General features: G+C 43.2%; 1 protein-coding gene across 1 annotated transcript in view; it reads right to left on the reverse strand.

Moving 5' to 3' along the window:
- The window catches only part of LOC103628330 (remorin 1.4), a 28,801-nt gene that overhangs the window by 13,963 nt on the left and 1,162 nt on the right, over window positions 1-13,676 (reverse strand). The window contains exons 2-3 of the mRNA XM_008648550.3: window positions 11,451-11,563; window positions 10,869-10,948 (exon numbers count right to left, since the gene is read on the reverse strand). Coding sequence (XP_008646772.1) covers window positions 10,869-10,948; window positions 11,451-11,563 — 193 coding nt within the window. The remainder of the gene's footprint in view (window positions 1-10,868; window positions 10,949-11,450; window positions 11,564-13,676) is intronic.

Genomic DNA, 13,676 nt, shown 5'->3' on the forward strand with positions numbered 1-13,676 from the left:
GGATGTATGTCCAGACCTCCGTGGCTATCCCCTGGGAGTCGTCCGAGTCATCAGACGACGCCGGGGGAGAGACGGGAGCCGGAGACCCCTCGGGCTCGGAGGAGAACTCCTCCTCCGAGTATTCCGAGTCACCAAACTCCTCCGATGGAGGAGTCGGTTCACGCTTGCGCTTGTTGTTCTTGCCCATGATTGAAGCTTTGGGAGAGAAGAAAGGGAAGAGGCAGTAAGAAGCAGCGAAGAGATGTGAAGAAACCAGAGAAGCAAAGGGGTTATTTATAGAAGGGAAAGGCAACCGCTCACTTCTAACCGCGGTCACTGAACAGTCGCAAGGCATTCAATAAGCACTTCCAGCCACCCGAAGACACGTCAGACGGCGGACGCCGTTTCATGCAACACTACACCCATTGGGACTCCAGTCAACAGCGCAAAGGATATGATTACACTAGCCGTCCCATCACATTACTACTCAGAGGCAACCGGCTAAAACACTCAGCGTACCAAGCCGTCCCTTGCCCACACCCATTGGGGGGGGACATCCAGGAATTATCAGTATATTTTTCAAACGGTCACATCCGTGCAGGGCATGCAGTGAATACCTCAAGACAAAAATGAGATATCAGTAAGGATCAGAGGAAAGCCAAATATAACCAGCAAAGTACAAGATATGGCCGACAGAAGCGACGTGAAGACTAGACAGAGAACGTCCGTCAAACGTCCAATCAATCGCAGAAGCAAATAAATTGCACTACCTAGCAAGATATGGATGGATTGCAAACTCGGCTGCTAAAGACAAAATATACGCTGACCTGGGCAGCAAAATATTGATGACATAATGCTGACCTCCAAAGCATAATGCAAAATAGCCTCATGCCAGTTTCCACAAGTGAAAGGAAGACCTTCGAATGGATTATCCTTAAAAAAATCCATTTGAAGGTCGGGGGCTACACCCATTGGGTGCACCTCCGGTGCACCCCATGGAATATTATTCTAAACCGGTATAGCGCCGACTTCTAAGGCGTAGAGCAAGATTGAAAAGACTAATTCTCAACCGAGATGCAGGAGCGCAAATGGAGATAACCTTTGGAAGAAGACCTTCGAGTAAATTATCTTCTAAAATCTACTCAAAGGTCGGGGGCTACACCCATTGGGTGCACCTCCGGTGCACCCAATGAATTCCGGAGTCTACAACCCAAAATGCCGACCTCTAAGGCACAAGCATAAAGCCAAACTTTGGTCGGACGAGTGATCAAAACCAGAGAAGACAGCAAGGAATCATTTTTTGGACCTTGGATCTTTGAGTTGATTACCTCTAAATCAACCCAAAGATCGGGGGCTTGTGGGGGATAGATATCCCCTGGGTCCACTAAAGAAGTAAAAGGCCTCACGAACGGCCCGAGGGCCCAATAATTCGTAAGGTCATTCTTTCGTGGGCCTAGGGAAAGACAACCAGCAAAGGAGACGTGAGACTGGTTAGTGCAAACACAGGCGGCCCACAACGTCGAACGAATGGATCACAACAGAGACCCGACTTTCCCGCGCTGAAGCCCTCATGCAACAGAGCCATGCGAGGATAAGTCGGCGAAGATTATGTAGGGATAAACTCAAGAGGTTCACTATCTTTTAGCTAAGTGTTGTTATCGTATCACATGTACTGCTCCACGGCCGAGTATATAAGGCCTAGGGGGCACCCCTTCAGATCGATCGACCCTGTTCTACTTAGCCACCCACAAAAACTCTCTGTGCCCTCTATCCAGAGAATTCTCTTGTAACCACGCTCATATACTCACCAGGACGTAGGTTGTTACGCACTTCTAAGCGGCCCGAACCTGTAAATCGTGTCCATTGTCCCTCGTGCGATCGGCACGAACCATTTTGCTACAGTTGTCGACACCGTCCTACTCCTAAAAACACCTTGAGGGGCAACCCCGGGTGTGCGGTCGGACCCAAAACACCGACACTACCTGCAGGGCATTAAATGCGCGCCAGCGCGCGCAGAAGTCAGGCACGCCCATATTGGCGCACCGGACACTCTACAGTACATGTCCGGTGCGCCACCGGACATCCAGGCGGGCCCAGAAGACAGAGCTCCAACGGTCGGAACCCAACGGCTTTGGTGACGTGGCTGGCGCACCGGACATGTCCGGTGTGCACAGAACTGTTCGGTGCACCATACGACAGTCAGCCCCACCAAACGGCTAGTTTGGTGGTTGGGGCTATAAATACCCCCAACCACCCACCATTCATTGCATCCAAGTTTTCCACTTCTCAACCACTTACAAGAGCTAGGCATTCAATTCTAGACACACCCAAGTGATCAAATCCTCCCCAATTCCACACAAGGCTTTAGTGATTAGCGAGAGAGATTTGCCGTGTTCTTTTGAGCTCTTGCGCTTGGATTGCTTCTTTTCTTTCTCACTTGTTCTTGTGATCAAAACTCAATTGTAACCAAGGCAAGAGGCACCAATTGTGTGGTGGCCCTTGCGGGGAAGTTTTGTTCCCGTTTGATTGAGAAGAAGAAAGCTCACTCGGTCCGAGGGATCGTTTGAGAGAGGGAAAGGGTTGAAAGAGACCCGGTCTTTGTGACCACCTCAACGGGGAGTAGGTTTGCAAGAACCGAACATCGGTAAAACAAATCCTTGTGTCTCACCGCTTCATTCGCTTGCGATTTGTTTTGCGCCCTCTCTCTTGGACTCATTATTATTTCTAACGCTAACCCGGCTTGTAGTTGTGATTAATCTTGTAAATTTCAGTTTCGCCCTATTCACCCCCCCCTCTAGGCGACTATCAATTGGTATCAGAGCCCGGTGCTTCATTAGAGCCTAACCGCTCGAAGTGATGTCGGGAGATCACGCCAAGAAGAAGATGGAGACCGGCGAAAAGCCCACTACAAGCAACGAGAAAGCTCTATCAGGAGAGTCCCGCAACAAGGAGAAGCGGAAAGAGAAGAAGAAGGAAAAGAAGACTTCTTCCCACAAGTCGCATCGGAGTGGCGACAAAATTAAGAAGATGAGGAAGGTGGTCTACTACGAGACCGACACTTCATCACCTTCTACCTCCGGCTCCGACGCGCCCTCCATAACTTCGAAACGCCATGAGCGTAAGAAGTTTAGTAAGATCCCCTTACATTATCCTCGTACCTCTAGACATACTACATTACTTTCTGTTCCATTAGGCAAACCGCCAACCTTTGACGGTGAAGATTATGCTAGGTGGAGTGATTTAATGAAATTTCATCTAACCTCACTCCACAAAAGTATATGGAATGTTGTTGAGTTTGGTGTACAGGTACCATCCGTAGGGGATGAAGACTATGACTCAGACGAGGTGGCCCAAATCCACCACTTTAACTCCCAAGCCACTACTATACTCCTCGCCTCTCTAAGTCGAGAGGAGTATAATAAGGTGCAAGGGTTAAAAAGTGCGAAGGAAATTTGGGACGTACTCAAGATCGCGCACGAGGGAGACAAGGTGACAAAGATCACCAAGCGGGAAACGATCGAGGGGGAGCTCGGTCGCTTCATGCTTCACCAAGGGGAGGATCCACAAGCTATGTACAACCGCTTGAAGACCTTGGTGAACCAAGTGCGCAACCTCGGGAGCGAAAAATGGGATGACCATGAGATGGTCAAGGTTATTCTTAGATCCCTCGTATTTCTTAACCCTACACAAGTTCAATTAATTCGAGGTGATCCTAGATATAAGCTAATGTCTCCCGAGGAAGTCATAGGAAAATTTGTGAGCTTTGAGCTAATGATTAAAGGCTCAAAGAAAATCATCGAGCAAGGCACCTCCTCCACACCCGAAGCACAACCGGTCGCATTCAAGGCGACGAAGGAGAAGAAGGAGGAGTCTACATCAAGTAGACAACCAATCGACACCTCCAAGCTCGACAATGAGGAAATGGCGCTCGTCATCAAGAGCTTCCGCCAAATCCTCAAACAAAGGAGGGGGAAGGACTACAAACCCCGCTCCAAGAAAGTGTGTTACAAATGTGGTAAGCCCGGTCATTTTATTGCAAAATGTCCTATATCTAGTGACAGGGGCGACGACAAGAAGGGGAGAAGAAAGGAGAAGAAGAAATACTACAAGAAGAGGGGCGGCGATGCTCATGTTTGTCGAGAGTGGGACTCCGACGAAAGCTCTAGCGACTCCTCCGACGACGAGGATGCCGCCAACATCGCCGTCACCAAGGGACTTCTCTTCCCCAACGTCGGCCACAAGTGTCTCATGGCAAAGGACGGCAAAAAGAAGAAGGTTAAATCTAAATCCTCCACTAGATATGAGTCTTCTAGTGATGAAAATGCTAGTGATGAGGAAGATAACTTACGCACTCTTTTTGCCAACCTCAACATGCAACAAAAAGAAAAACTTAATGAATTGATTAGTGCTATTCATGAGAAGGATGATCTCTTGGACACCCAAGAGGACTTCCTTATTAAAGAAAATAAGAAGCATGTTAAGGTCAAAAATGCTTACGCTCTAGAAGTAGAAAAATGTGAAAAACTTTCTAGTGAGCTAAGTTCTTGCCATGAAACTATTGACAACCTTAGAAATGAAAATGCTAATTTGTTAGCTAAGGTTGATTCTCATGTTTGTAATGTTTCAATTACCAATTCTAGAAATAATGATGATGATTTACTTGCTAGGATTGATGAATTGAACATTTCTCTTGCTAGCCTTAGAAATGAAAATGAAAAATTGCTTGCTAAGGCTAAAGATTTTGATATTTGCAATGCTACTATTTCCGACCTTAGAACTAAGAATGATATATTGCATGCTAAGGTTGTAGAATTAAAATCTTGCAAACCCTCTACATCTACCGTTGAGCACACTACCATTTGTACTAGATGTAGAGATGTTAACATTGATGCTATACATGATCACATGGCTTTAATTAAACAACAAAATGATCATATAGCAAAATTAGATGCTAAAATTGCCGAGCATAACTTAGAGAATGAAAAATTTAAATTTGCTCGTAGCATGCTTTATAATGGGAGACGCCCTGACATCAAGGATGGCATTGGCTTTCAAAGGGGAGACAATGTCAAACTTAGTGCCCCTCCTAAAAGATTGTCTAATTTTGTTAAGGGCAAGGCTCCCATGCCTCAAGATAACGAGGGTTACATTTTGTACCCTACCGGTTATCCAGAGAGCAAGATTAGGAGAATTCACTCTAGGAAGTCTCACTCTGGCCCAAATCATGCTTTTATGTATAAGGGTGAGACATCTAGTTCTAGGCAACTAACCCGTGCTAAGTTGCCTAAGAAGAGAGCTCCTAATACATCAAATGATCATGACATTTCATTCAAAACTTTTGATGCATCATATGTTTTAACTAACAAATCCGGCAAGGTAGTTGCCAAGTTTGTTGGGGGCAAACATAAGGGCTCCAAGACTTGTGTTTGGGTACCCAAAGTTCTTGTTTCTAATGCCAAAGGACCCAAAACCATTTGGGTACCTAAAGTCAAGAACTAAACTTGTTTTGTAGGTTTATGCATCTGGAGGCTCAAATTGGATTATCGACAGCGGGTGCACAAACCACATGACAGGGGAGAAAAAGATGTTCTCCTCCTACGAGAAAAACCAAGATCCCCAACGAGCTATCACATTCGGGGATGGAAACCAAGGTTTGGTCAAAGGATTGGGTAAATTTGCTATATCTCCTGACCATTCTATTTCCAATGTTTTTCTTGTAGATTCATTAGATTACAATTTGCTTTCTGTATCTCAATTGTGCAAAATGGGTTACAACTGTCTTTTCACTGATGTAGGTGTCATTGTCTTTAGAAGAAGTGATGATTCAATAGCATTTAAGGGTGTGCTAGAGGGTCAGCTATACTTAGAGATTTTGATAGAGCTGAACTCGACACATGCTTAATTGCTAAGACTAACATGGGTTGGCTCTGGCACCGCCGACTAGCCCATGTTGGGATGAAAAATCTTCATAAGCTTCTAAAGGGAGAGCACATTTTAGGACTAACCAATGTTCATTTTGAGAAAGACAGGGTTTGTAGCGCATGCCAAGCAGGAAAGCAAGTTGGTGCCCATCATCCACACAAGAACATCATGACGACCGACAGGCCGCTTGAGCTACTCCACATGGATTTATTTGGCCCGATTGCTTACATAAGCATCGGCGGGAGTAATTATTGTCTTGTAATAGTGGATGATTACACTCGCTTCACTTGGGTATTCTTTTTGCAGGAAAAATCTCAAACCCAAGAGACCTTAAAAGGACTCTTGACACGGGCTCAAAATGAGTTCGGCTTAAGGATCAAGAAAATTAGAAGCGACAACGGGACGGAGTTCAAGAACTCACAAATTGAAGGCTTCCTTGAGGAGGAGGGCATCAAGCATGAGTTCTCTTCTCCCTACACCCCACAACAAAATGGTGTAGTGGAGAGGAAGAATAGGACTCTATTGGACATGGCAAGAACCATGCTTGATGAGTACAAGACTTCAGATCGGTTTTGGGCCGAGGCAGTCAACACCGCCTGCTACGCCATCAACCGGTTGTATCTACACCGAATCCTCAAGAAGACATCCTATGAACTCCTAACCGGTAAAAAGCCCAATATTTCATATTTTAGATTCTTTGGTAGCAAATGCTTTATTCTTGTTAAAAGAGGTAGAAAATCTAAATTTGCTCCTAAGACAGTAGAAGGCTTTTTACTAGGGTATGATTCAAACACAAGGGCATATAGAGTCTTTAACAAGTCCTCTGGACAAGTTGAAGTTTCTTGTGACGTTGTGTTTGATGAAACTAATGGCTCTCAAGTAGAGCAATTTGATCTTGATGGGATAGGTATTGAAGAGGCTCCGTGCATCGCGCTAAGGAACATGTCCATTGGGGATGTGTGTCCTAAGGAATCCGAAGAGCCCCCAAATACACAAGATCAACCATCCTCCTCCATGCAAGCATCTCCACCGACTCAAAATGAGGATGAGGCTCAAGTTGATGAAGAAGAAGATCAAGCAAATGAGCCACCTCAAGATGACGACAATAATCAAGGGGGAGATGCAAATGATCAAGACAAGGAGGATGAAGAACCAAGGCCGCCACACCCAAGAGTCCACCAAGCAATCCAACGGGATCACCCCGTCGACACCATCCTCGGCGACATTCATAAGGGGGTAACCACTAGATCTCGTGTTGCACATTTTTGTGAGCATTACTCTTTTGTTTCCTCTATTGAGCCACATAGGATAGAGGAAGCACTTCAAGATTCGGATTGGGTGGTGGCGATGCAAGAGGAGCTCAACAACTTCACTAGGAATGAGGTATGACATTTAGTTCCACGTCCTAATCAAAATGTTGTAGGAACCAAATGGGTCTTCCGCAACAAGCAAGATGAGCATGGTGTGGTGACAAGGAACAAAGCTCGACTTGTGGCCAAGGGATATTCCCAAGTCGAAGGTTTGGATTTCGGTGAAACCTATGCACCCGTAGCTAGGCTTGAGTCAATTCGTATATTATTAGCCTATGCTACTTACCATGGCTTCAAGCTTTATCAAATGGACGTGAAAAGTGCCTTCCTCAATGGACCAATCAAGGAAGAGGTCTATGTTGAGCAACCTCCCGGCTTTGAAGACAGTGAGTACCCTAACCATGTCTATAGGCTCTCTAAGGCGCTTTATGGGCTCAAGCAAGCCCCAAGAGCATGGTATGAATGCCTTAGGGATTTCCTTATCACTAATGGATTCAAAGTCGTAAAAGCCGATCCTACACTCTTTACCAAAACACTTGAAAATGATTTGTTTGTATGCCAAATTTATGTTGATGATATTATATTTGGGTCTACTAACGAATCTACATGTGAAGAGTTTAGTAGGATCATGACACAGAAATTCGAGATGTCTATGATGGGGGAGTTGAAGTATTTCTTAGGATTTCAAGTGAAGCAACTCCAAGAGGGCACCTTCCTAAGCCAAACGAAGTATACTCAAGATATTCTAAGCAAGTTTGGGATGAAGGATGCCAAACCCATCAAGACACCCATGGGAACCAATGGGCATCTCGACCTCGACACGGGAGGTAAATCCGTCGATCAAAAGGTATATCGGTCAATGATAGGTTCATTACTCTATTTATGTGCATCTCGACCGGACATTATGCTTTCCGTTTGCATGTGTGCAAGATTCCAATCCGACCCTAAGGAATCCCACCTTATGGCCGTAAAACGAATCTTGAGATATTTGGCTTATACTCCTAAGTTTGGGCTTTGGTATCCTCAGGGATCCACTTTTGATTTGATTGGTTATTCGGATGCCGATTGGGCGGGGTGTAAGATTAATAGAAAGAGCACATCGGTGACTTGCCAGTTCTTGGGAAGATCCTTGGTGTCTTGGGCTTCAAAGAAGCAAAATTCAGTCGCTCTTTCTACCGCCGAAGCCGAGTACATTGCTGCAGGCCATTGTTGCGCGCAACTACTTTGGATGAGGCAAACCCTCAGGGACTATGGTTACAAATTAACCAAAGTTCCTCTTCTATGTGATAATGAGAGTGCAATCAAAATGGCGGATAATCCCGTCGAGCATAGCCGCACTAAACACATAGCCATTCGGTATCATTTTCTTAGGGATCACCAACAAAAGGGAGATATCGAGATTTCTTATATTAACACTAAAGATCAATTAGCCGATATCTTTACCAAGCCTCTTGATGAACAAACTTTTAACAAACTTAGGCATGAGCTAAATATTCTTGATTCTAGGAACTTCTTCTGTTGATTTGCACACATAGCTCATTTATATACCTTTGATCATATCTCTTTCATATGCTATGACTAATGTGTTTTCAAGTCTATTTCAAACCAAGTCATAGGTATATTGAAAGGGAATTGGAGTCTTCGGCGAAGACAAAGGCTTCCACTCCGCAACTCATCCTTCGCCGTTGCTCCGCGCATCTCTCCATCTTTTGGGGGAGAGTTCAAAGCAAAAGGACTTCGTCTTTGGTATAATCTTCACTCATTTACTTATGACCAAAGGGGGAGAGAGCATTACAAAGGGCTTATATTTCACTCAAAGTATCCGTTTTTGGCGATTCATGCCAAAGGGGGAGAAAGTATTAGCCCAAAGCAAAAGGACCGCACCACCACCTAATTTTAAAAACTAATGATTTTCAAATTGGTATCTCATTATGTTCAAAAGGGGGAGAAAGTAGTATTTTCAAAATTGATATCTTAAAACCCTCTTGAACACTAAGAGGAGGATTTCATTAAGGGGGAGTTTTGTGTAGTCAAAGGAAAAACATTTGAAACAGGGGGAGAAAATTTCAAATCTTGAAAATGCTTTGCAAAATCTTACTCATTTGCCTTTGACTATTTGCAAAAGAACTTTGAAAAGGATTTACAAAAGAATTTGCAAAAACAAAACATGTGGTGCAAGCGTGGTCCAAAATGTTAAAAACAAAGAAACAATCCATGCATATCTTGTAAGTATTTATATTGGCTCAATTCCAAGCAACCTTTGCACTCACATTATGCAAGCTAATTCAATTATATACTTCCATATTTGCTTTGGTTTGTGTTGGCATCAATCACCAAAAAGGGGGAGATTGAAAGGGGATTAGGCTTACACCTAGTTCCTAAATGATTTTGGTGGTTGAATTGCCCAACACAAATAAATGGACTAACTAGTTTGCTCTAGTGTATAAGTTATACAGGTGCCAAAGGTTCACACTTAGCCAATAAAAAGACCAAGTATTGGGTTCAACAAAAGAGCAAAGGGGCAACCGAAGGCACCTCTGGTCTGGCGCACCGGACTGTCCGGTGTGCCACCGGACAGTGTCCGGTGCACCAGAGGACTCCAAGTCAAACTCGTCACCTTCGGGAAAATCCAGAGGCGCTCCGCTATAATTCACCGGACTGTCCGGTGTACACCGGACAGTGTCCGGTGCTCCAAGGAAGAGCGGCCCCAGGAACTCACCAGCTTCGGGAATTCGCAACGGCTAGTCCGCTATAATTCACCGGACATGTCCGGTGTGCACCGGACTGTCCGGTGTGACAATGGAGCAACGGATATTTCGGCGTCAACGGCTACCTGCAGGGCATTAAATGCGCGCCAGCGCGCGCAGAAGTCAGGCACGCCCATATTGGCGCACCGGACACTCTACAGTACATGTCCGGTGCGCCACCGGACATCCAGGCGGGCCCAGAAGATAGAGCTCCAACAGTCGGAACCCAACGGCTTTGTGACGTGGCTGGCGCACCGGACATGTCCGGTGTGCACCGGACTGTCCGGTGCACCATACGACAGTCAACCCCACCAAACGGCTAGTTTGGTGGTTGGGGCTATAAATACCCCCAACCACCCACCATTCATTGCATCCAAGTTTTCCACTTCTCAACCACTTACAAGAGCTAGGCATTCAATTCTAGACACACCCAAGTGATCAAATCCTCTCCAATTCCACACAAGGCTTTAATGATTAGCGAGAGAGATTTGCCGTGTTCTTTTGAGCTCTTGCGCTTGGATTGCTTCTTTTCTTTCTCACTTGTTCTTGTGATCAAAACTCAATTGTAACCAAGGCAAGAGGCACCAATTGTGTGGTGGCCCTTGCGGGGAAGTTTTGTTCCCGTTTGATTAAGAAGAAGAAAGCTCACTCGGTCCGAGGGATCGTTTGAGAGAGGGAAAGGGTTGAAAGAGACCCGGTCTTTGTGACCACCTCAACGGGGAGTAGGTTTGCAAGAACCGAACCTCGGTAAAACAAATCCTTGTGTCTCACCGCTTCATTCGCTTGCGATTTGTTTTGCGCCCTCTCTCTTGGACTCATTATTATTTCTAACGCTAACCCGGCTTGTAGTTGTGATTAATCTTGTAAATTTCAGTTTCGCCCTATTCACCCCCCTCTAGGCGACTATCACCTGCTATCAATAATAAGGGTTGCCGCAGATTGAGCATCAGATGTGTTCTCAAACCTATCGAAAGCCTTCAGCTGAACAACCTACAAGAAGGTATATAAGCAGATCAGGAAATATACTGCGATATATTAGGCATATATGCACAAGTAGATCATATGTTGTACACCTCATGCATGGGGACTAAATCAAGTAACCAATCATATGTTGTACCAAACATGACACATTATAATGCGGTCACAAAATTAGACAAGGAAAATCATAAAGATTCTAATCTCTTCCGTGCAACAGCAATTTGGGACTAAGTTGACAGGACAAAAGGCAAGTAATCAGAAGTGTAAGGAAACCAGAAAATTAGCATTCAGGGTCAGAGAATCAACTGCATGTTTAAGTATAGCACATCAGGCTTCTGTCATCTTGAACCCTCTGGTGCTAGTAACCTAGTTGATCTTGAACTAATTTAAGCTTCTTTGAAAGGGAAAAGGGCAGAGATTGTCAACAAAAATCAAGCATTATGTACTAACATAAAGAAAGCTTTATCTCTAGGTTGAGTTCTCTTGATATCAAAATCATCTGTCCAGTAAGTACATTCTGTCCAGTAAGTACATCAATTTCAGCAACGATCTTTTTGGAATTACTTGCAGGTTGAGTTCTCTTGATATCAAAATCATCTGTCACAACAATATCTCTAGGTTTCTCATCTGTGGTAGTAATTACAGCATAGGCAGTTGTCACAGAAGCGATGGCAACAACTGCAACTGGTGACTGAAGAAGACGAGATTGAACTAAATGTCTTGCCTTGTGTTTCAAAGCAAAGATCTGCAACAAAGTGCTCCTTCTGTCAGATAGTTAAGCATGTCTTTAACATCATAAACAGATAACTGAAAGAAACTAAGTCACTCGAGTAACCAACATATACGAAGGCAATCACAGAAAAATGAATCTAATATATTAAGTTCAACATATGAATCATTTAAAAAAACAACAATAGCAGAATGCTCATTCTGTTAGATAGTTAAGCATGTCTTTTAACACCAGGAATAGATACTGAAAGAAACTCAGGCACTCAAGCCGCCAACATATATGAAGACAATCCCAGAAAAATGGATCTAATATCTAAAGTTCACCATATTAATCATTTCAGAAAAAAATAATATGACTAAATATCATTCACTTGAACTGAACACCTTGTTGTTGTAGTTCCCATTGTAACTGGCAAAGGTAATTAGAACCTTTTCATCATCATCTATGATTGAGCAAAGGGTGGGACACTTTATAAAGCATCAAATAAGCAGAAGTCAAAAGATAGTACTAAAAGTGTGTAGGTAGGTCACAATTTAGTCCTACATCACCACTTTTTGCAAAGATCAAGATCTAAGGAACATGAATGTGTTTCCTAAAGGCATATTTGATTGTTGACCCAAAAATAAACAACATGCTGTCATTTATTTAGGCTAATGTGGAGACAAAAAGAATTGCAAACGAAAGTTATGACAGTCAATGTGTTGTAGATATTTGGGAGAACAACTGGGTCTGTATATGGGTTTGCATATGAAACAAATTCAAGCTCCACGAATTCAAATTTGCTAGGAGAAGTATCTTCAAAACAACTAAGATACTGAGATTTAAATCAAAGCGTTATACTACCTCCGTTCTCGAATATTTGCCACCCGCTAGTTCATTTTTGAACTAAACGGCAACAAATAAAAAGAATGGAGGAAGTACCATTTATTAAATCAATTAACTTCAGTTTTATCATTTTTCTGAGATGAGCATTTTGAAGAATTTTTAGGGCGCAATCGTGGGTGAAGTCGATCTATCTTTAAATCAAAATGTTTGGCATTTTATACAAAAACAGAAAGCACTATCTTTAAATCAAAATGTTTGGTAGTCTTATACAAAAACAGAAAGCACATATTGTGATACAAGTTTAGTTTGGATGACAATCATATTCTCGTTATGTTGATTGTCGAGCAATAATAATACAACAAAGAATTTCATGGGTTATAAATTTATAAGTTCGCAATCAACAATAAGATTAGATGTACTTTATGACAGTTTAAAAATAGTTGAAGCCAACTGGTTACCTCCCAGACAATAACAGTACCCTTTTTTTGCTGCTCCATCATTTTTGAGCGTTCGATCCAATGTTGTATCTTGATGACTGAGGGCATAGGAACATTCTTCGCTGCACTCAGTCTTTGAAAGGAGTGTGCACTGTTGCACTTCTCTGAATATGTAGACAATTTTTTGCGGCCTAACTATGGTGTAATAAATTTCCAACCTATGTTCCTGCAAACATAGAAAAATGCTCACAACCAAATCTCGAGGATGAAGTTGCCAGCATTCTAATAGAATCACAAATATACCTGGGGATCACGGAAAGTAGCCTCATCCATTGTTAGATTAGATGCCACATCTCCAACAATCTTGCATCTCTCATCATATTTTGTAGAAAGGGATTGGATTTGAATATAGAATCGATAGTTGTGAGTTCATATAAAACAGCATTAGAACAAAAAGTGGCCACTCTTACATGCCATCGTACAAGGGGCTTCATAGGACATAATCAAACTATAACACAAATTATAATGCTCAAAAGTCTTTTAGCTTCTACTAAGTAATATATGACATGTTTCCACTAAAGATGACCCCATGAGATCTATAGACTTGTAATAATTCTAGGAGCATGTAACAATAGACAACCTGTACAAACAATGTGCTTGACATATCACAAAACATAATGATGTAAAAACACAGTTCAATATGATGAGGTCTGAGATATAGAGATTAAGTTTTGTTGCCCTTTTCTGC

The sequence above is a fragment of the Zea mays genome, chromosome 5 (assembly GCF_902167145.1).
Source record: "Zea mays cultivar B73 chromosome 5, Zm-B73-REFERENCE-NAM-5.0, whole genome shotgun sequence".
NCBI lineage: Eukaryota > Viridiplantae > Streptophyta > Magnoliopsida > Poales > Poaceae > Zea > Zea mays.